Source organism: Periplaneta americana, chromosome 4, assembly GCF_040183065.1.
Source record: "Periplaneta americana isolate PAMFEO1 chromosome 4, P.americana_PAMFEO1_priV1, whole genome shotgun sequence".
Classification (NCBI taxonomy): Eukaryota; Metazoa; Arthropoda; class Insecta; order Blattodea; family Blattidae; genus Periplaneta; species Periplaneta americana.
Window position 1 is genome coordinate 143,160,605 of NC_091120.1, and position 21,523 is coordinate 143,182,127.

The 21,523-nt window shown below is 38.4% G+C and overlaps 1 protein-coding gene across 1 annotated transcript; it reads right to left on the minus strand.

The window, feature by feature from the left end:
• Positions 1–2,818: 2,818 nt before the first annotated feature.
• On the minus strand, positions 2,819–9,773 carry LOC138698878 (uncharacterized). The gene is made up of 2 exons (XM_069825080.1): positions 9,708–9,773; positions 2,819–5,286 (listed from the first exon to the last, which is right to left on the minus strand). Exon 2 carries the CDS (start codon positions 5,252–5,254, stop codon positions 3,572–3,574), a length of 1,683 nt encoding a protein of 560 aa, XP_069681181.1. The 5' UTR covers positions 5,255–5,286; positions 9,708–9,773; the 3' UTR covers positions 2,819–3,571.
• Positions 9,774–21,523: the final 11,750 nt, after the last annotated feature.

A 21,523-nucleotide genomic window follows, 5' to 3' on the forward strand; every position in this document is an offset into this window, starting at 1 on the left:
TAAGTAAATGTAGAGAATATCTTAATTTAGATCTTCATTTCTATAATTTACTGAGTGACTGCTATATATAACTACAAAACTTAAGATTATAATATTGTTATTAAAAATCAAATATTTTTATACTTATTAACCCAGTGGGGTTGGGTCTTTTTCATATACTTAATGGCGGTGTAGTGTAGATATTGATATGTGTCATTGTCTTCAGTATTGGCTCGAGAGAGCGCAAAAATTACATTTCCTAAGGAAAGATAAAAAGGTATTACTTACTGAAAATTTTGTAGTCTCCACATCATTTCAGCAATATCTCTTAGTAGGATAAAATGATTTTACGCTCTACATTTCAAGTTCTACATGCAGCAGCTATACGAAAATGCTATTGTTCGAAAGCTTAGCAAACCTGACATTTTTTAAACTTTTGCCTACAATCCACAATGACCTGAAATAGCTACTGCTATCGTCCTGACATTGATACTTGCGTTTTCGCGTTGAAACTCAAAAACTGAAGTTGGATAGGTTCAAGAAAAAGTATTTGGCCTAAAAAAATCCATTCAGAGGGAGTATGTTCCATTATTATGGAAGGAAATAACTATCAAAAAGACAAGTATTCTTCATTGAAAATAAATCTGAAAAATGTTTATTTGAACGTCTAACGAACTTAGTTTGTAGCAGCATTTGCTGCACAAGCCACTAGTATTAATATACTTACAACACCTGGTGAAGAGGTTGTTCGCTGAACATAACAGACTGCTGTGCATTCGACCATTGATTACAACATTGTAATTGGAACAATTCACGTGTTTAAAATAGCACGTTTGTCTGGAAAACTATTCAAAATGATACTCTACATTTTTGTTGCTCTTTACATGACTTGCAGTTCATCTCGTATAGGTTTTAGTTCATTACTTCTTGTTTCATGCGAAATTATGCATTTTCAGATTAATAAAATTGTTAATCGTGATATAGATCAAATGATTAACCACTGATTAGTCTCTACCTGATAATAGTCTTACATTAGAGACAAATCTCTGGAAATCCAAACTATATTTCGTTCCATAATGTCTGACAGGCGAGAAAGACAGAAGGATAATCGCTATTCAACCAATGGCAGAGATCTCATTCCACGCTTATCTTGAAGTTGGGGATCTGAAGCGTTCTACCTTCGCCTAAATTCAAGACTAGCGTAGAATGAGATCTCTTCCATTGGTTGGCAGCAATTATACTTCTCTCTTCCTCTGCCGGTCATATTTATATCGCCTGTCAGACATTATGGAACGAAGTATAATACTACAGGAACATCACTTAATTTTTACCAACCTTTTTAACAATTTACCTGGCTATACTAGGAAACGCTGTTATCCCCTTTCATTACAGGAGTTTGGTGTTACTATTGCAATATGTAAACAAATAATTTTACTAGCTATAGGAGGAGAGAAAAGTAATATATCCATTTATGTTGCAGGAAAATATATTACGATTTTGAGTTTGTTTATTACTTTTACGGTATTTTATCAAAATACAGTAGACTAGTAACAGTTTTTTGTCACAAACTCAACTATTCAGCCAGTTGTATTCATTATATAATGGATACTGTATTCAGCATATTACCGTACTTTCAGTAACTCTAATCTTCACTTCTGCTCAGTCCACACAGATAAAGTTATTCAGTCATGCTACACACCGTACCTGTGCGAAATAAGCAGGGCCAGGTGTTTATGGAGATCGCGAAAATCACGACGTAATAGATAAATAGATTTTTACTAATCTTTACGAATTAAGTGATTTTGATTAATAATATGCGGATAAAACAATCACGACAAATCGCGAAATAGAGTTCTAATACCGAAATATAAACACATTCGCGAATTATTATTATTGCGTCTTTTTATAGCGAATTTCATATTCTGAGTTCTTTTTTCGGACTGTTTTTTTATTTGAATTTGTAATACATTCAAGTACGCTACATTACATGGTATTCCAGGTGTTCTGATTACATTAGTGAACTCAAAAGACGGATAATTCAACATTTCACTAATAATTTGAAAGTGTTAATTTGAGGGCTGCAAGTTTTTTTCGATTTTAATTAATGTGTGTTAAATACAGTTTTAATTCAACAAATAATATCGTCTATTGGCCATACCGCACCTTTACCAGAATCCAACGAATCTTTAATGTTATTTGGAAAGTAATATTCTTAATTACTTAATACTCCAATTTAAAAATAACTGTTATTTTCCAAAATTTCCATTAATATCCGACAAGAATACAAATCAATCCCCAACAATCTCCTCCGACATCAATATTAAAAAACATAAACGACAAAATTAATATCCATAAATACCTTCCGTGGAAATAAGCTTCAATAATATAGGCTCTTTCTTCTATAGAAAACGCAACCATATTTCTGAAACACACTATAATCTGTACTGTTTACTTTACTGCTAGGAGACTTCGAATGCGACAGTAAGTTTGTATGGCTGAAGGGAGCAAGGACATTAGTTGAAGGGGTGGGAGTCAAGTACATTCAGAAACACAGGTACAATAAAAATGCAAGTAAAAATAAAGTGATGTCCCGGTATATCAACCTAATAGAATTCGAAATCACACACGAGCACAGCGACTAATAGTGATATTTGAAGGTACATGGTGGCGGTTATGCAATGGCATACACTAATATATGAAGAGGAACTGTATATCAACGATGAAATATATTACAGTATATTAAATCATGAGAACGACAGTTTTATTAAGCAGTTTAATCAGACATGAATATATCCACGTCAGTACATTTTACAGAAGCATTTCTTATGTGATATTCATGTTATTTTTAATCGTAAATTGACAAACATTATTAAAATGTGGTAAATTATAACTTACTGTAACACAAGCGACTTCACTTAATATTAAGTTTGCTTTAATTTCGTAAAACTAGTTGAGTAAAATATGAAATGGAACATGCAGTATTCTTGAAACTCATACACTGTTCATATATGTAAAAATCACTGTATATTTGGAAATGCATTAAAATTTAATTATGTTGCATTCTCAATATCACTAGTGGTATAACATTGACCAAACATAATTGAACTTCTCCCATAATTCATTGACCTCTTAAAGTATTTATTTCAGTACAGTTGACCGCACACACGCACGCACACACACACATACATACATACACACCCACACCTTAGTACCAAATAAGAAATTCTCATATTGAAATAGTAAAAAAGACTTGCATTCAATTCTGAATTGTGTTAATGTTCTAACATCATTCATTTGAACCACATGTGAAGTCACTTCTGACACAATTAAAACTAGAGGAAAATGTTAGTGACAGAGCAGAGATGCATCCCGTGTCGAAAAGACAAGAACAGAAGAAACACGTAAGACAAGTTGAGTCAGGTGTCAAGGACCTAATTATTCCGTTTCCAAGATTTTTGTTTTCCAACTCACTTGAAGCTTTTCTACTTCTTTCAGTCGTATAGTTTGCACATGCACACAAAATTCAGTAACAAACAAGAAATTGTCAGAATGAAATAATAAAACAGAACGCATATTTAATTCTGGATGATGTTCATTCACTTGAACCACATGTGAAGAGTCTTCTGACACGATTAAAACTTGAGGAAAATCTACGATACAGAGCTGACATGGAACCTGAATCGGAAAAACGCGAACAGACGAAACATGTAAGCCAAGTTGGATCAGGTGTCAAGGACCTAATTATCCTGTTTTCAGGACTTTTGTTTTCCAAGTCACTTGAAGCTTTTTCAAATTCTACAGCACACGCTTTCAATTTCTGTTCTACTTTGAACAATAATTTGAGGACAGTCTCAATTTTCTGTCGTATAGTCCTTTCTAAGTCAGTATTCTCAGGGAAAGAAAAACATTTGGCATTTATTTTCTGACAATCTATTATTAGATCTTGACAGAAATGTATCATGCTCTGAACTGTGTGTAGTAAGTCGAGCACGGACGGAATCATTGCCATGAAACTGATGGATTCCTCCACTATATCGTCCATTAATTTCCTAGCAGCGGGTATCGAGTTCAAAGCCATGGCCGATAAGGTAAGTGAACGGGATGCTAATTGATAGAATGTGTCCGATAGAACAGGACAATCCTTTGAGAGTTCCTTGAAAATAAAAGCCACTTCTGTAGCAAGGTCTGATACCCTTACGTACACATCACGAGTGAAGAAGGATATTGAAAACAATCGTTCTGTACAAGCTAAGCTTTCAGAAATAGTATCACATAAAGAAGTTTTAGACATTACTCTACGTTTTGGAGATCGATTTAGATCATCTTGGGAGTTTATGTTAAAATCAGTTCCAGTTGATGTTTCAGTCTTATAATAGTGCAATACTTTCATACCATTTTCAGCATCCTCCTGTTGCTGGAGTTTGCTGTATTTTCTGTCAGAATGTTCCGTTAGTGGGTCTTGAGCCACATATGGACGGATTGCTTCCAGTTCATTTTTGACATCTTTGAGTTTTGTTACATAATCATTTAATTTCTGACGTTTGATTCTGTGTTGGCTCTGAAAATAAGCTTCAGTCGATGGATCATCAACGTTATATGGACGACCTACTTCCACTTCATTCTTAATATCTCCAACAATAGCTGAAGAACTGCCTGGCTGGCTTTGGGGCATCTGAATTCTATCAAAATAAATTTCTGGTGGAGAGTATTCCGCCTTGTTAGAGAATTCCATATTACTTTCATCTTCTTCCACGATAATTTCATAGTTCTCCACCTCCTGGTTTGTGCTCCGTTCACAAAGGACGACGGCAGTAGTGCGTTTCAATTTTCCGTAAGTAACAGATTTCTGTTGACTTGAAAGTCCATTATTGGTCACAGAGTCTTTCGTTTGGTGATTGTTTGATGATAGATTCTGAAATCCATTTCCATAGCTCAATGAGCTTTCAAAATGTTCAAGAAGCACATCTTTCCGTACCTCTGGAAGACCTATTGATATTGTGAAAGAATTATTTGCTTCATCGTATCGTATACTTTCCTGTTGTTGCACTCTGGAGTTCTCTGATGTTTGGTAAGCTCTTCGGTCATGTACACCTTCCACATTTGGTAAGACTTCGGAATAGCCGTACGCATTTTCTTCTCGATCTCTGGAATATTGAAAGCTAGTCAAGATGTCTTCAGAGTGATGTCGACGTATGGAACGAGTCAACGGTTCACCTACGTTGTCATAATCGTTGATCTCGCAACTTCTTTCTCCATTATCGTTGTCGACGTCCATTTCCAGTCGTCGTATCTTGAATTCTGGCTTTGCTGTAGGATAGAAATATTCAAATGAGATTTCTTTCCATTATAACAATGTTCTAGCTAGAGTATTATCATTTTCATATCTTTATTAGTGCCGTAACGTACGCAAATTTACTCGGTCCAGCAAATAACCTGGTGTGGGAGGAAATGAATTGGACCTGAGCAGCTAAGACTAGGTAGGGCCGTGATATCTACATTAGTAATATTGTAGATAGAAGTCTAGAACATAAACTGGAGAAGATAACAAACGTTAATCTTTAATCTCTTTTCACAATCATAGCCTAAGTCAAGTAAATGTTGAAAATAAATGCAGTAAAAGTAGAATTAAGAGGTTTTTAAAAAATACAGACGTGTGCAAATTTTTAGACTCAAACGATATGATTCAAGTAACATTTATTCTACAAAACTCATTTATTACACTCTGTTTGCAACAATTAATATTTAGTATGAAACCCTTTGTTCTTTATCATCAATTTTATGCGGTTTGGCATGCTGTTCATGAGATTTTCACATTGTTTTTTGATGTTTTCATCCCAGTGCCATATTTGGATAAGTGCTTCTATGAGGTCCACCCTGGTGGTAATCGTCTTTTTTTACGATAGACCAAATATTTTCAATTCAATTTGAGTCTGAGCTCTTACCTGGCCAAGCAAGGACGTCTACATCTTTTTCAGCCAGAAAATTTGTTACTGATCTGGCTTTGTGGCAGGGTTCTCCATCCTGCATGAACACACATTCACCATCAGGGAACCGGTCCCTCATTTGCGGAAAATATCAAGTTTCTAGGACTTTTTGTACTGATCCTTCACATAGAGTCCTACATAATTATTTTGTGGCCAGTAATTCATGATAATTATTAAAATGTAAAAAAATGTGGTGCTGAGTCTAATAATTTGCACACGTCTGTAACTAAAGTAATTTATCAAATAGTCTAAGACAATGAATCAACTATCCACAAGACTAATGAAGCATGAAGTCAACCAGTAAGTCTGGCAACAGGTATTTCAGACAGACAGCAAGTCAGTCATGCTTATCAACCAGTGTGCAAGGCAACCAATAAGAAAATCAGCTAGTCAGAAAGTCAACCACCAAGCCGATTAATCAGTAAGTTAATCAATCAATTAAAAGTAATAAGAAGATAATAAAGCAAGCAGTTTCCACTAATGAATCAATCATTAAATATTAGGAAAGATTGTATCAGCGACTGATACACTCAATCAGTCAGTACAATCGTAGACTCTAAGGCTCAACTCACACGGACCACAACTTTGCGATTATTTTGCAGTTTGTGTGTGGTTGTGCTGTCGGAGGAACCGACCACACGCTGACTTCTTTTTTTGTGGTCGCTTGAAATCCATATCGACACAGACAACCATACAGCAAGCTTGCGATTTGCCAAGAAAGCGTCCGTCGTTTCCAAGGATACGATATAAAGCGTCTGTCGTTTCCAAAGATACGGTGTCGGAGGCGAGTGGTCGGCATGTCGCACTGTGTGAGTTGCGCTCGACCATCGACAGCGAGAATTTTGTGGGTGATACCTATCACTCACAACCACAGCCGTCGAGAATGACTTCAGTTTGTGGTCCGTGTGAGTTACCATAATCTGTTTCCATACTAATTATCAGCCTTGGTAGCATAGTCGGTATAGCGCTGGCCTTCTATGCTCGAGGTTGCGAGTTCGATCCCGGTTCAGGGCGATGGCATTTAAGGGTGACTAAATGCTATAGGCTCATGTCGGTAGATTTACTGGCATGTAAAAGAACTCCTGCGAGACAAAATTCCGGCACACCGGCGACGCTGATATAACCTCTGCTGTTGCGAAAGTCGTTAAATAAACCATAATTTAAATTTTCCATACTAATGCCTGACCGCCAATTGGACCACCGTTTTGTGGTTGTGCTATGATCCGTGTGAGTTGAGCCTAATCATGCTCACCCTAGTCTGTTAGCTATAGCTCTTCCAACAATCTGGTTGCCACTATCATCGCCGAGTAGTTTATTATTAACATTAACGTGCCAATCAACAACAGATGTCAGACAATAATAGTTTAACACATAGATGACTATACCATAACATAATTGAATTACTAAAGCATTTTGTAAATAAATTACAGCATGTTAATTTTTAATATATAATATTATCAATTGATTAACTCAGGCATGTCAGAAATCAGACTCTGAATGTGCAGTTATGTCCGCGGATCGCCGGTCTGTGCAGATTGCATCAATCAAGCGTTGCTCTTACCCGTTCTTAGCTGGAGGGGTGTACAATAATCTATTCTGCGCTTCTAGTCTTGGATTAAATATACATTTGGACATTATAAACATAGTTAGCAAAACAAAAAAAAAAAAAAAAAACACAGTTATTATCAGTGTCTGTATTTGACAACTGTAATATAAGAAACTTTAGGCTTACTCAGTTATACTTCACAAAGTAATGGTTTGTAAATCATAATTTATTAATATGATTTGTATACAGTATTTGAAGAAAAAAAATTGCAGTAATTTCGAAACAACAAGAAACGAACAAGTATTTCATTTTACGTAGTAGGTACTAATTATTTTAAAGTAATAGACCCTACTCTTTCATTGTTCGTCAAGCATTATTATTTACTGTGACCATTGGTACACAAATGTTGAAGAAAATATTATACTCCCAATTCATTACATGCAGTAGGACATTGTGACGTTTTTACACTGAAATCATTTCTTTGCTGTATGTCAATATAAATTAATATTAATATTAATAAATATTAATTAATCTTAGAATTTAAATTCACATATAGTTTATTTGAAAGCGTTGAGAGAAAGTATCGAAAAGTTGGGAGCGTTACCCAAAGAAATTAAAAGTGTAGTTCACAAGCTGTGAAGCGACGATATTCTCTTTATGTCAGATTTAATGATTTATTAATATAAGTATATTGAATTAATATTGTGACGTGAGATGGAAAATTTGCCGTTATACATTTTTCCAGAAAATTTTTCCGCCTTACAAATAGTTGTTTTCTTCATTCCTTACAACCTCAAGAGCCTCATATGTATTCCTCGCTATATTCTCATCACTTACCAGTTTATGAAATCAAAATCGTAAGTCGTCTAACCTTTGATGGCTGTGTTAGTACAGACTCCAAAACAACGCCATTGTCAAGTACTTTTGCCGTGAGAGTACTGATTAAGAAATAAACGGTGGCAGTATCATAATATGTGAACTTTACTAATCTGATCTAAATTGTCAACTCACAACATTATTACCTCGATATAGGCTGATGAAAGCCTTTAATTTTAAAATATTATTTTTGGCTGAGGAAAACATTATAACAATTATGTTATATGACTTGTAATTTTTCTTCTCAGTTATCTGTGAACTCCTCACTTTATTTATCATAACTCGTTCACAGACGCAGCCAAATCGGCACTCTTACTGAAACTGTGTTACTGAAACAAAAGCTGCTGCAGGTATTGTATAGCCCTGTCGCGTTCCCCTCCAAGGCGATTCACTCCCTCCAGGTAGGGGAATAGAGAGTGCACAACGCACAGAGACAGTTGCACAATGTGCAGGGTTTTGACATGCCTGGATTAACTGATTAACTTAGGTACTTACTAGAGATGAACAACGATCGAGAAAGCGAGACTAACAGCGCCCGTAAAGCCGAAAACCCGCACGACACTGTTGTATTACATCGCGTCCTTGACGTAAAGACTGGTTGGGAGTGTTCCGTCCGAGACTCGATATTGAGGACTCCCGAAGTTCCGAAGTCAAGCAGCCTTGAATCGCCACAGTTGTTTATACCTGACTGAACTTTTATCTACTTTGGGAACTGTTATATATGTAAGTTCTAAACAATCAAGTAGTCTATTTGAAACATCATCTCTACCTTTCATTGTATAATAATCCGTTCCCCAACCTTTATTTAATTACTAGGCCCTTATTAAAAGGCTAGGAATTTTCATTCATATGTTTAAGATCAAGTGTGCACCTCAAGTAAAAATATATTAATGTTATGTTTTATGTTTCTTAGAAATGCAAATTTATTTGAGAATTGTTTTATTTCTATTTATATAAACGTAGGTAATATCATATATTTGATAACTAAGATACTATTCTTAAAAAGTAAAGCCAGTAAGTAAGTAAGTAAGATACTATTCTGTTTTGTCTTTTTGTCTCATTTAAACATTTATAATGATATTTATTTCAATGATGTATGTTATTCAAAGTTACGAAATCTTTCCACGTCAACCAAATGTTATTTCGAAAATTATGAGCGAGACTCGGAGCACACGAGTATGACGAGTCAAGACTCGAAAGACAAATGCAACGAACACACAGAGCGAGAGCGGCAGTTTTGTTCATCTCTAGTACTTACCCATGGATTTATGTATCTAAATGACTGATACCGGTGATATCAAATCGTTCTTCACTTCACTTACCTCAAGGGACGCACTCAAGACGATACTCCGTCACTATGAAGTCAACACGAAGCTGCACCTCCACCTAAGACAATAAACAAAGTTTCATTGGTAACTAACAAACATCAATACTGTACGCGGAATTTTATCTCAAAACATTACCTTCCACGCAACATTAAAGCTGCAATGGTTTCTTGTACTACAGCAAATCATTTTGGTCATTGAGTATGGTGTGGATAAGGAAATAATTACACACAATAAAAGACGCATATAATCTCTTGAAAGGGATGCAAACTTCTACTTTCTTATATATTATTTTAATGTACCGAAGTACACATGATATTTCCATGCAGATATTCTGCATTATCATACGATGAAAGAGTAATGGAATGGAGAAAAACTCTCTCCGGCACCGGGACTTGAACCCGGGTTTTCAGCTCTACATGCTGATGCTTTATCCACTAAGCCACACCGGATACCCATCTGGTGTCGGACAGAATCGTCTCAGTTTAAGTTCCAACTCTTGGGTTCCCTCTAGTGGCCGCCCTCTGCACTACGTCATAGATGTCTTCGTGATTTAAGACGGCGCTTATTCCGTCGGATCCCGGCCAACTAGTCAATCATAACGAGTGCACCTCAGCACATGTGTGGACTTCAGTCCTGCGTTCATAGACATCTATGACGTAGTGCAGAGGGCGGCCACTAGAGGGAACCCAAGAGTTGGAACTTAAACCGAGACGATTCTGTCCGACACCGATATGGGTATCCTGTGTGGCTTAGTGGATAAAGCATCAGTACGTAGAGCTGAAAACCCGGGTTCAAGTCCCGGTGTCGGAGGGAGTTTTTCTCCGTTCCATTACTCTTTCATCGTATCTTCTACTTTGTTGCTGAAAATAGAAGGCCAGTTATTTTTCTGCTCCCTTGACCACAACGAAGGACTGGTAAATAATATGTAATTAAATAGCTCCAGTTTTAATGAAATAATATCATAATATTTTATTAATTTGCTAAATAAAAATTATAACATATTCATCACGTGTCAGATTATTAGCAGAGAAACTGATGTTTCCATCTAGAGCAATGGTTGTCAGCACTCGCTGAAATGGGTAACGGGTAAGCAATGGATCGTAATATGTCCTGTCGTGCAGCAGGAGGAGGGAGAGAGCATACCCGCTAGCAGCCACAGGTGCACCATAGTGCAGTCTCTTATCCGCGGGTGCACTGTGCTGACGACCCTGATCTAGAGGAATCAATGATGAATTTTCATGAAATTTTGCATACACATTCTTCTCTGCAGTTTGTGTTTAACTGCAATAATTAAGATACTATGACAAATAATTATTAATAGAAAATATCATGTGGTAAAAATTATTACGTGTAAAAGCGATAATTCGTACTTTGCACTTTATAGTAGTTAACATTGTCTTATGACGTAAGTTACAAATGAAATTTAAAATAATTACATTTATGGATTTTGAGAAATTGTAGTTTTTATAAAATGCTAGAAAAAATAAGCAGATATTCCATTTTAAAGTCACAATTAATCTTTAATAATAATAATAATAATAATAATAATAATAATAATAATAATAATAATAATAATAATAATAATAATAATTTATACAGGATGTTAAAAAAAGTATCCAATATTTTAGGAGGTGCTAGTATGCATCAAAACAAAAAATAATAAGGTCTAATAAACATGGGTCCTACAACACATACTTTCTGAGATCTGAACACTTCTTCATAAGAGGTGTTTAATCTGACGTCCGTTCATGGCAATGCATTCCTCTGCCCTTTGGCGTAAGGAATCACGCTGTCTTTGAAATTGACCTGGTTCCTTCATGTGTCCCCATAACCAGAAGTATAGGGGATTTAGGTTTGGGGAACGAGCAGGCCAAGATGTGGGGCTTCCCCGACCAGTGCAGTGGCCCTGAAATATCAACGTTAGGTGTTCACGCACATTGCGGAGAAAATGTGCTGGTGTGCCATCGTGCATGAACCACATCTGTAGTCCTGATGACATGGCACATTCTCCAGCAAGGCAGGCAATACGTCAATAAGAAAGTCCTGAAAGTCTCTGTGGTAGCACGTATGGCCCTATTAATCTATCACCAAGAACGTCTGCCCACACGTTGATTGAGAATCGGTGTTGATGTCTTGTTTCTTCAACTGCATGGGAATTTTCGTCAGCCCACACATGCTGATTACGAAAATTCACAACACCATCTCTGCTGAATCCCGCTCATATCCGCAACCAGACTTTTGTTTTCAGTATTCCTTGCGACGTATCATTATTCCATGCCAGGGGTGTCAACTACGATAGTCTGCTGTATTCTAGGGCAGAGAAATGCATTGACATAAATGAACGTCACAATTGAGCACCTCCTATGAACAACTGTTCAGATTTCAGAAAGTATGTGTTGTATGATCCAAGCTTATTAGAAATTATTTTCTTATTTTGATGCATACTACCACCTCCTAAAATATTGGATACCTTTTTTAACAGCCTGTATACTAAAATGAAGCCCATGTTGTATTAGTGTGCAATTTTCTTCTGATCTTTGTCAACAGATAAATATCTAAGCCTATTACTAACTAACAAAAAATGCATGCTTTTAGCTCAGGCTAAGTTTATGAACATCCGATTAAAAGTCAGCAATAACATTTTTTTGCGTTGTTATTGCAACAGAAATGGGGTGGGAAAGAAATGGAGAGTAGTCTATGCGATAAGAATGACGCGAGTTTCTACGTAGGTATCCCCGGGCCTGTGAGCATATTTGTTATTGCTTGACCGTGTTTATTATGAGTCACAGAGTTCTGCCAGTTCCCATTACAAGCATCAGTTATTTTCCTACTACATGAACAGTACAGATTCCTTTGTCTGCATTCTTCACATTCCAGACATAGCACAAAGTAGCCTGGTACTGTAACACAACAGTTTAAGCGTTTTTAGAATATTCTACGTTCAAACAAAAGCAAGCCATGCTTGTACTTGATTGTGAGCACGTACGCATGCAAAAGGACGATGCAGACAAGTGCGTACATGCATATCACATATACAGAGACATCATTTTATTTTTACTAACATTTCTAATATTAACCTGGCTATATCTTTGGATCAAAGATTAAGAACCGGAAACACCGTTTGTTACCCCCTTCCACGACTGGAGTTCGATGATACTGGCGTAATATACAAACTTTACTAGGTATAGGGGTTCGAGTCCTCATGGGGAAGAAATTTTCTCATGAAATTTCGGCCAGTGTATGGGACCGCTGCCCACCCAGCATCGTGATGCACTTGGGGAGCTACGATAGGTAGGGAAATCCGGTTGCGAATACCAGCTATAACGGTTGGGGGGATCATCGTGCTAACCACACGATACCTCCATTCTGGTTGGATGATCGTCCACCTCTGCTTCGGCATGTGGGCGTGAGGCCAGCAGCGGGCTGGTCGGTCTAGGCCCTTCACGGGCTGTAGCGCCACGGATTATTATTATTATTATTATTATTATTATTATTATTATTATTATTATTATTATTATTATTATTATTATTATTGCTAGGTATAGCAGAGAAGAAAAGTAGTTCATTTACGTAAATTAGAAAATATCGCGATTTTGGATTTGATAATTTTCATTAGGTGTTTGTTTAATCAAAATACAGTTCAGTATTAACAATGAGTGTTTTTACCGTTGCTTACGAGATTATACAAGCTGGCGCATAGGCTTGAAAAACGAGTATGAAGTGGTTCCCTCGTAATGCCAATTCCGCCGCTCGGAGCGCTGGTCTGCCCCATATATTCATAGCAGAACACTTAAAAGACATTGACATTTGGGGCATTTAAAGGACTCACCATTGCTTATTAAATGCTTCGTACAATATTTTATGGACAATAGACGTAATTTGCAAACTTCTACTCCTCAATTATATTACAATAAAAGGCTGTCATTCTTGATATTAAAACATATTACATATAAACTGAGGGACTGTCTGCTCTGTACTTCAGTTCATACACCAAACATTTCCGGAAATAAATTAACTTGACATCTTACATATACACACTATAGCCTACCCTTTTCACCTAATATTATTAATATTGTTATTAAATAAGATATTGCAACTAATTAAGGTACTGCATTATCTTTAATTTCCTTGAATTCATAATTACGTAACAATACACAGGTCTAAAATACAGACAAATACACATTAATTACCTAATAAGTACAGCATGAAGATAATTCATTACTTTTGTCGGTATTTTCTAAAAGAGAAAGGGAAAACAGTAACAACATTATCTTCAATGTTTACATCACGTCGTTCACATTTTCATTAGGCCTATATCAGTAATGCTTGGTAAGTGAAACAATGCATGAAATTATTTTACATTTCGGGTCACATCATTCGAGAGTCGGAAAATGCAATTCGCCACTTTTAACATAGCATTGCTTGTTACATGATAGAACTTTGACATTTACCTTAACCTATAAAGATACGACCTGTTGGTACAGAGTTCTTCACATAGCAAAACACAGACAATTTTCGAATATAACTTAGCTGAACAAACTTCAAATAACACTGTAATATGCTTGGCATATTTGTAATATTCGTACTCAATGAGTAATGCACAATTAATCGAACTATTTTCACGATGCACAATGCTTTGTAATGGTACTATTCATCATTTCATAGGGCAGGGAGGCGAACCTAGCGGCAGAAATTGTCATGACTCACAGAGACCTACTCTCGATCGTGCTATGCGCCAGCTTGTATAATCTCGTAAGCAACGGTTTTTACTCACGAACTGAGCTTTCCATGCGGACGTATTCATTATGCAGTGTATATTATACTGTCTACAGCACATTAGCGTACACTATAGAGAATGAAGTTAAATTGAAAAATAATAATAATATGGATATTTAAACACATTTTTGAAAATGGTGGCCGTTAATTTCGATACAGGCTTCAGTTCTAATGTGCATATTATCGCACTATACACTATTGCAAGTAATTCCAATTACCAGGTTCGTACTTCGTATCAGTAACTCATGTTGAAATAATTCTGTACCTACTCTATAAAAGAGACCTTACGTACTGTAAATTCAATCTTCACTTCTGACCGATCCGAAAAAATAAAATTACTCAGACATGTTATCTACTGTCCGTCCAAGTGGTTACGTCGCAGCGTCGTAGAAAGGCAGGAAATCACGTGACAGTTTATTACTTAACGAGGCCCTTTTATTTAAGTTATTTTAAATAATTGTATGGGTATAATATTACGTAGATGTCCAATTCCTAACAGAAATTAATGTTCTCAGAAAAGAGCTAAGACAGCCCAGCCACTAGCATTCACAGACAGGCGAATAGAAGCAGGTGGAGGAAACCGGGATGCGACGTAGGCAAATGGGAAATGATACAGTATTGAAAGCTCTTTCGTCACTGGAAAACGCGAACAAATTTTTGAAACGTACTGTTTACTATGACCGTAAGGCTACTATGACTGTATATGCGGTCTTGGATATGTGTGGAGGACGGTTGAATTTCATTAGTAGGAGGAGTGGGAGTGAAGTACATTAAAAAACTGAGTTACAATAAAAAGTGAAGTACGGTAAAAATAAAATGATGTCCCTGTACATTTGTATGTATGCACGTGTACGCAGTGCTGCAAATTCAGAGGTCTTCCCGCTAGATCTGGCGTTTTCCAATGTTAGTTTAGCGAATGAAATTTATGAAATTTGTATTGCTGATATAGGCGTTTAGCAAGTTTTTTTAACGTTCACAGCGGCAAAATAATTTTATTTTACATTGCAATATAGCAATTCAGAGACTTCCGCATCGTTTCTTATCGGATTTTTAATAATCGAGTTGGCGACACTGTAGTGTACGTCCAGTATGGTAGAAAATACGTGTGTGTATTTATATATGTGCTAAAGAACCACGTCTGTGTACATCAGGAATGTCAAGGTCAGAGCACGTGAAAGACTCTACGTGCTCCCAAGCGCTCACGGGTTGCAATATATCTATTCTGCAGGCAGTAGCGGTGAGAAAGAAGAGGTGAACAAAATTAACTCTATTATCCTATCACTGCAAGATGAATTGAACTGCTGTTCAGTAATAGATAATGTGTTACACTCATACAAGAAAACAAGAAATAAAAGCATGTTTTGCAGCTTACACCTCTATAATAAATGCAATTAATTATTATTGTTATTAACTGTTACATAATCACGTACTACTTATATGAGCATCACCATACTTCTAGAAACAAATTTAAATTCCTGACAATTCACAAGCCGGCAACCGCCCACCACAAGCCGGCTACCGCCACCACAAGCCGGCAACCGCCATCCCAAGCCGGCAACCGCCCACCACAAGCCGGCTACCGCCACCACAAGCCGGCTACCCGCCACCAAAATCCGGCTACCGCCATCACAAGCCGGCAACCGCCACCGCAAGCCGGCTACCGCCACCACAAGCCGGCCACCGCCATCACAAGCCGGCAACCGCCATCACAAGCCGGCTGCCGCCATCACAAGCCGGCAACCGCCATCACAAGCCGGCTACCGCCACCACAAGCTGGCAACCGCCATCACAAGCTGGCAGCCGCCATCACAAGCCGGCTACCGCTACCACAAGCCGGTATCCGCCATCACAAGCCGGCTACCGAAATCACAAGCCGGTAACCGCCACCACAAGCCGGCTACCGCCATCACAAACCGGCAACCGCCATCTCAAGCCGGCTAACGCCATCACAAGCCGGCAACCGCCACCACAAGCCGGCTACCGCCACCAGACGCCGGCTACCCGCCACCAAAAGCCGGCTACCGCCATCACAAGCCGGCAACCGCCACCACAAGCCGGCTACCGCGACCACAAGCCGGCAACCGCCATCACAAGCCGGCTACCGCCACCACAAGCCGACAACCGCCAACACAAGCCGGCTACCGCCACCACAAGCCGGTAACCGCCATCACAAGCCGGCTACCGCCATCACAAGCCGGTAACCGCCACCACAAGACGACTACCGCCATCACAAGCCGGCAACCGCCATCACAAGCCGGCTAACGCCATCACAAGCCGGCAACCGCCACCACAAGCCGGCTACCGCCACCAGACGCCGGCTACCCGCCACCAAAAGCTGGCTACCGCCATCACAAGCCGGCAACCGCCACCACAAACCGGCTACCGCGACCACAAGCCGGCAACCGCCATCACAAGCCGGCTACCGCCACCACAAGCCGACAACCGCCAACACAAGCCGGCTACCGCCACCACAAGCCGGTAACCGCCATCACAAGCCGGCTACCGCCATCACAAGCCGGTAACCGCCACCACAAGCCGACTACCGCCATCACAAGCCGGCAACCGCCATCACAAGCCGGCTAACGCCATCACAAGCCGGCAACCGCCACCACAAGCCGGCTACCGCCACCAGACGCCGGCTACCCGCCACCAAAAGCTGGCTACCGCCATCACAAGCCGGCAACCGCCACCACAAACCGGCTACCGCGACCACAAGCCGGCTACTGCCACCACAAGCCGGCTACCCGCCACCAGACTCCGGCTACCGCCACCACAAGCCGGCTATCGCCTTCACAAGCCGGCTATCGCCACCACAAGCAGGCTATCGCCTTCACAAGCCGGCTACCGCCACCACAAACCGGCTACCGCCACCAGAAGCCGGCTACCGCCACCACAAGCCGGCTACCGCCTTCACAAGCCGGCTACCGACACCACAAGCCGGCTACCGCCATCACAAGGGGGCTATCGCCACCACAAGCCGGCTACCGTCACCACAAGCCGGATACCCGCCACCACAAGCGGGCTATCGCCACCACAAGCCTTCTACCGCCACCACAAGCCGGCTAACGCCACCACAAACCGGCTAACGCCACCACAACCCGGCTACCCGCTGAAATACAGTACACGCCACTTATTATGAGCACTTTGGAATGCTGCTAACCTGATAACATTAACCGATTGATAACAATGATCGAAGAAAGTTTTTAATTTTCAATATGAAACTGCAAAATAATACTATACTGTCAGCACTTAAAAAAATCGTCTGTTACTGTTGTGTTGCCTTTCTTTTTCATCACGTAATATACAAGGTGTAAGGGGTATAAGTGCCATTATTTTAATTGATGATTATTCATGTTATAAGGAAGAAAAAAATGTCCTTACAATTTTCTTCTAATTGCAATATTTAACTAATTATTAAAGTTTACAATAATAGACGTTTTGCAACGTTGCTGGATGGGGAGGAGGGAGTTTAGAACTACGCATTACATCTCAAGGGGGGAGGAGGGGGTTTAGAAGTACACAGTACAGTTCAAGGGGGGAGGAGGGGGTTTAGAAGTAAACAGTACAGCTCAAGGGGGTGGAGGGGGTTTAGAAGTACACAGTACAGTTCAAGCAGGTGCAGACATAACGATACAAAACAGATTCTCTGTTCTAATGCAGGAGCGACCATGACAATACTGTTGTTTACATAAAACGAGCAGCAAATACAAACTTTCAATCTCATTAATAGAACATTATGGTAAATTTACATTTTATGTAATAATATTGCTCCATTTTTTAAATGTACGTCTAAAGAATAAACAATAATGGTTTTCTGCACAAAATCACAAGAAATTTTTTTAAATGCAACATTTTAATCTCTCCCGCTTTCATAAAGTAGTACCATTTTTAAAGAATCATCTGTTTGTGTGATTTTTGAAACAGAGTAAGAGACTCATGGTTCCTACAAAAGTTCGCCGATTAGGTAACCTTCATTGCAGAAAACATTGACAGTACTTCTTGCCTCACTTGAATTACGACGACTTTCTCCATAAATTAATAACATATGATATTCCTAAACTGTGAATGACATTGTAAGTTGTTTATCGAATACCCTGTACTGAACTACCAACAGCTTTGCAGTAGAGCTATGGACAGGGAGTTTGAACTCAGTTGACTCGTACTTAGCCTATGTCTGCGCAGAGTACTGGCTGCTGAATGTTGCGACGTCTCTCACGCCAGAATGTTATCAAATTTAAGCATGCAATTTTATTTAATTTCACGAAAACGTAATAGAACACACAAATACTGTATATTTAAACTAATATTAACTCTTTGCTAGATATACCTACTGATGTAATTGTTTTCGTAATTTTACTAACGATATATTATGTGAATGAAATAAGAGAGGAAATATATTTTTCTGGTAAAACTATCAAGTTTTGACCCTATGTTGTATGGACATTTTTTGATCCTGCAGACCGTCCCCGACTGTGAAAAGGATGGTACTTATACCCCTTACACTCTGTATTTATACAATATGAGACTGTCAATCAGTCCTTTGAGGTTTTATACCCTTTATCACTTCCATCTTGAAGAGATAAGTGTGCTCATGCAGAGCACCCTAATAAAGACCGGGAGGAAATTCTGAAATAATTTTCGACCACTGTCCATCTTTCTGCCGCAGAGAAATCAGCTCTTTCTGCTCATCATGAGTTCGTTTGTACAGGATGTTTTCCCGTTTCTTCTGTAGTGGAACGAACCTTCTGCTACGATAAAATCATCCTTTCCCATTTTCTTAGCAAGTTCCTCAGCTTTTTGTCACACGAAGGGTTCATCATTAGGGGAGAGTCGGGTAGTATCGGACATCGGGTAATATCGGACAGTGAGTTTCTTTCATCTACCACACGATGATAGTACCTGATTGACATGGTTACGTTTCTGTGATGTCGCATAGAGAAATGTAACCATGTCATTCAGGTACTACCATATGGTGGTAGATGAAAAAAACGCACTGTCCGATACTACCCGATGTCCGATACTACCCGACTCTCCCCTATATCTTGTTTATGAACATTGGTAAACCATAGTTTTAAAGCTGATTCCAACTGATTGTCTCCCACCATAATTCCACTTACAGTTTAGGTTTCCAATTTCCTTTGCCATTCTCAGGACAATGTCTCAGTGTTTTAACAGCTTACATAAAAGAGACTGTGAAATTTGCAACTGCGCTGGCTGCTGCTTTGCATTGACTCATGTTCGGTAATTTATCATAACATTCATAAATTGAAAATTTATTTGTAATGATTAAGTCTTTACATTTTTATTTTGTACACTTACCATAGTTTCACAAAACAAAAGTTGAAGCTAAAGTGTTGGTATGTTTTATTTTACTGTTAACACACAATTTTGAAAATAGAAAGCTACCATACCTCCCTTCAAGTTTATTGGGGTGTTAGAGGAAGGAGACGAATACCACTCCATTGTGTTCCAGTCACCTCTTTCGCCATCTCTTTCTTGAAAGTTTATGCAACCCAAAAATGTGCGTTTTGTTGCTTGAGGGGGAAAACCGCCCTCTTAAACTGGTGAATGTCTTTGACAGATTATAATAATGACCACAGACACATGTTACAGCACTGTATTTCCAACATATGCTCAGGGATGAAATTCATAAATCGGCAAAATGTGATAACATAAACCGAATCTTTTGTTACAGTAAACATTTCGTTGCAGTGTTTTAGCATCTCTCCATATGGAATTGCATAAAAGTGATAACTAGGGACCGGATTTTTAGGTTTTTAAAAATACCATTTTTGGTTTTTGGGATAGATGAAATAGGTATTTTTAGGTTTTATATCCAACCTGTGAAAGGGGTTACAAAAACTGCCCGATCGTTAAAAATGTATCGTTACAGTTATTCTTAAAAATAAATATATATTTATTAAGCCAACAGGGACCACGAAACTGACCTTTTCAAGAACCAAACTATTTATCAAAATTTATGAGATTCGAAATTTTTTCCCCTTCACCTTTAACATTATTAAATTTATAGTTTGAATAAATTATTGTACCAATTAACATTTTATCTAATATAATTTGCCTTGATAAAACTACATAAATTTCAATTTTCAATAGATAAAAGGTACAGTACACGCACAACTTTTGAATTAAATTTGTTCAAACTTGATCAAGAATTATTTTAAAAAGTAACAAACATACAAAACAACATTATTTACTGATACTGTTCCTGGTTGCAATACTTTTCAAGATTCTCGACTGAGAAGTTTTTTCTATTGTCTCTAAAAATACATTTGAAGGAGGAAAAGTTCTTTTCACAGCATATGACGTCAGAGGTGCAAATTTCATTGCTGCCACTGCAGCAGGTAACCACGGTAACTGACAATTGAAGCTTTCGCCCTCGAGAATGGAGCACACATTTTTCATTTTTTCAAACACTGGATTCTTCTGCTATAATTTCTTCAGTTTTAATATGATGGCTTCCCCCACGGGTCCTGGTACTTGTTTCTGTACAAGCGAGTCAATGACACCAATTTCATCATTCAGTTTCTTTCAGTTGTAGCGACGAAGATTCCAAGTACAGTAACTCAATATATTTTGGAAGGTCACTGAAATGTGCCTTGAGAAAAGCAAGGGAGCCATAGTTGTTGTCACTATGTCCTCTCTCTCTCTCTCTCTGTCTCTCTCTCTGTCTCTCTCCCTCCTTTCCCCCTCCCTCTCCCTCTCTCTCTCTCGAAATGTATTGATATTTCTCTCAAAATAAAAAAAAAATCAATATATAACGCAGTAAATACAGAATAATGCTTATCAAGAATGAATTAGGTTTTTTTAGGTACTAAGGTCCAATTTAGGTTTCTTTAGGTTCAACAGAATTCACATATACGACTCCTACGGTCATGATTCGGAAAAGTATTGAAGAAATTAGGAGTTCAGAAGCAAGGAAAAAAAATAGGTAAAAACCAACAAATCCGGTCTCCAGTGATAACATTATCCATGATTACAATAAGCGGTGCACACTGTAAGTGTTTCTCAAATGT

Excerpts from the sequence above, each read along its gene's own strand:
- LOC138698878 (XM_069825080.1), bottom strand. The coding sequence starts at position 5,254 with ATGGACGTCGACAACGATAATGGAGAAAGAAGTTGCGAGATCAACGAT.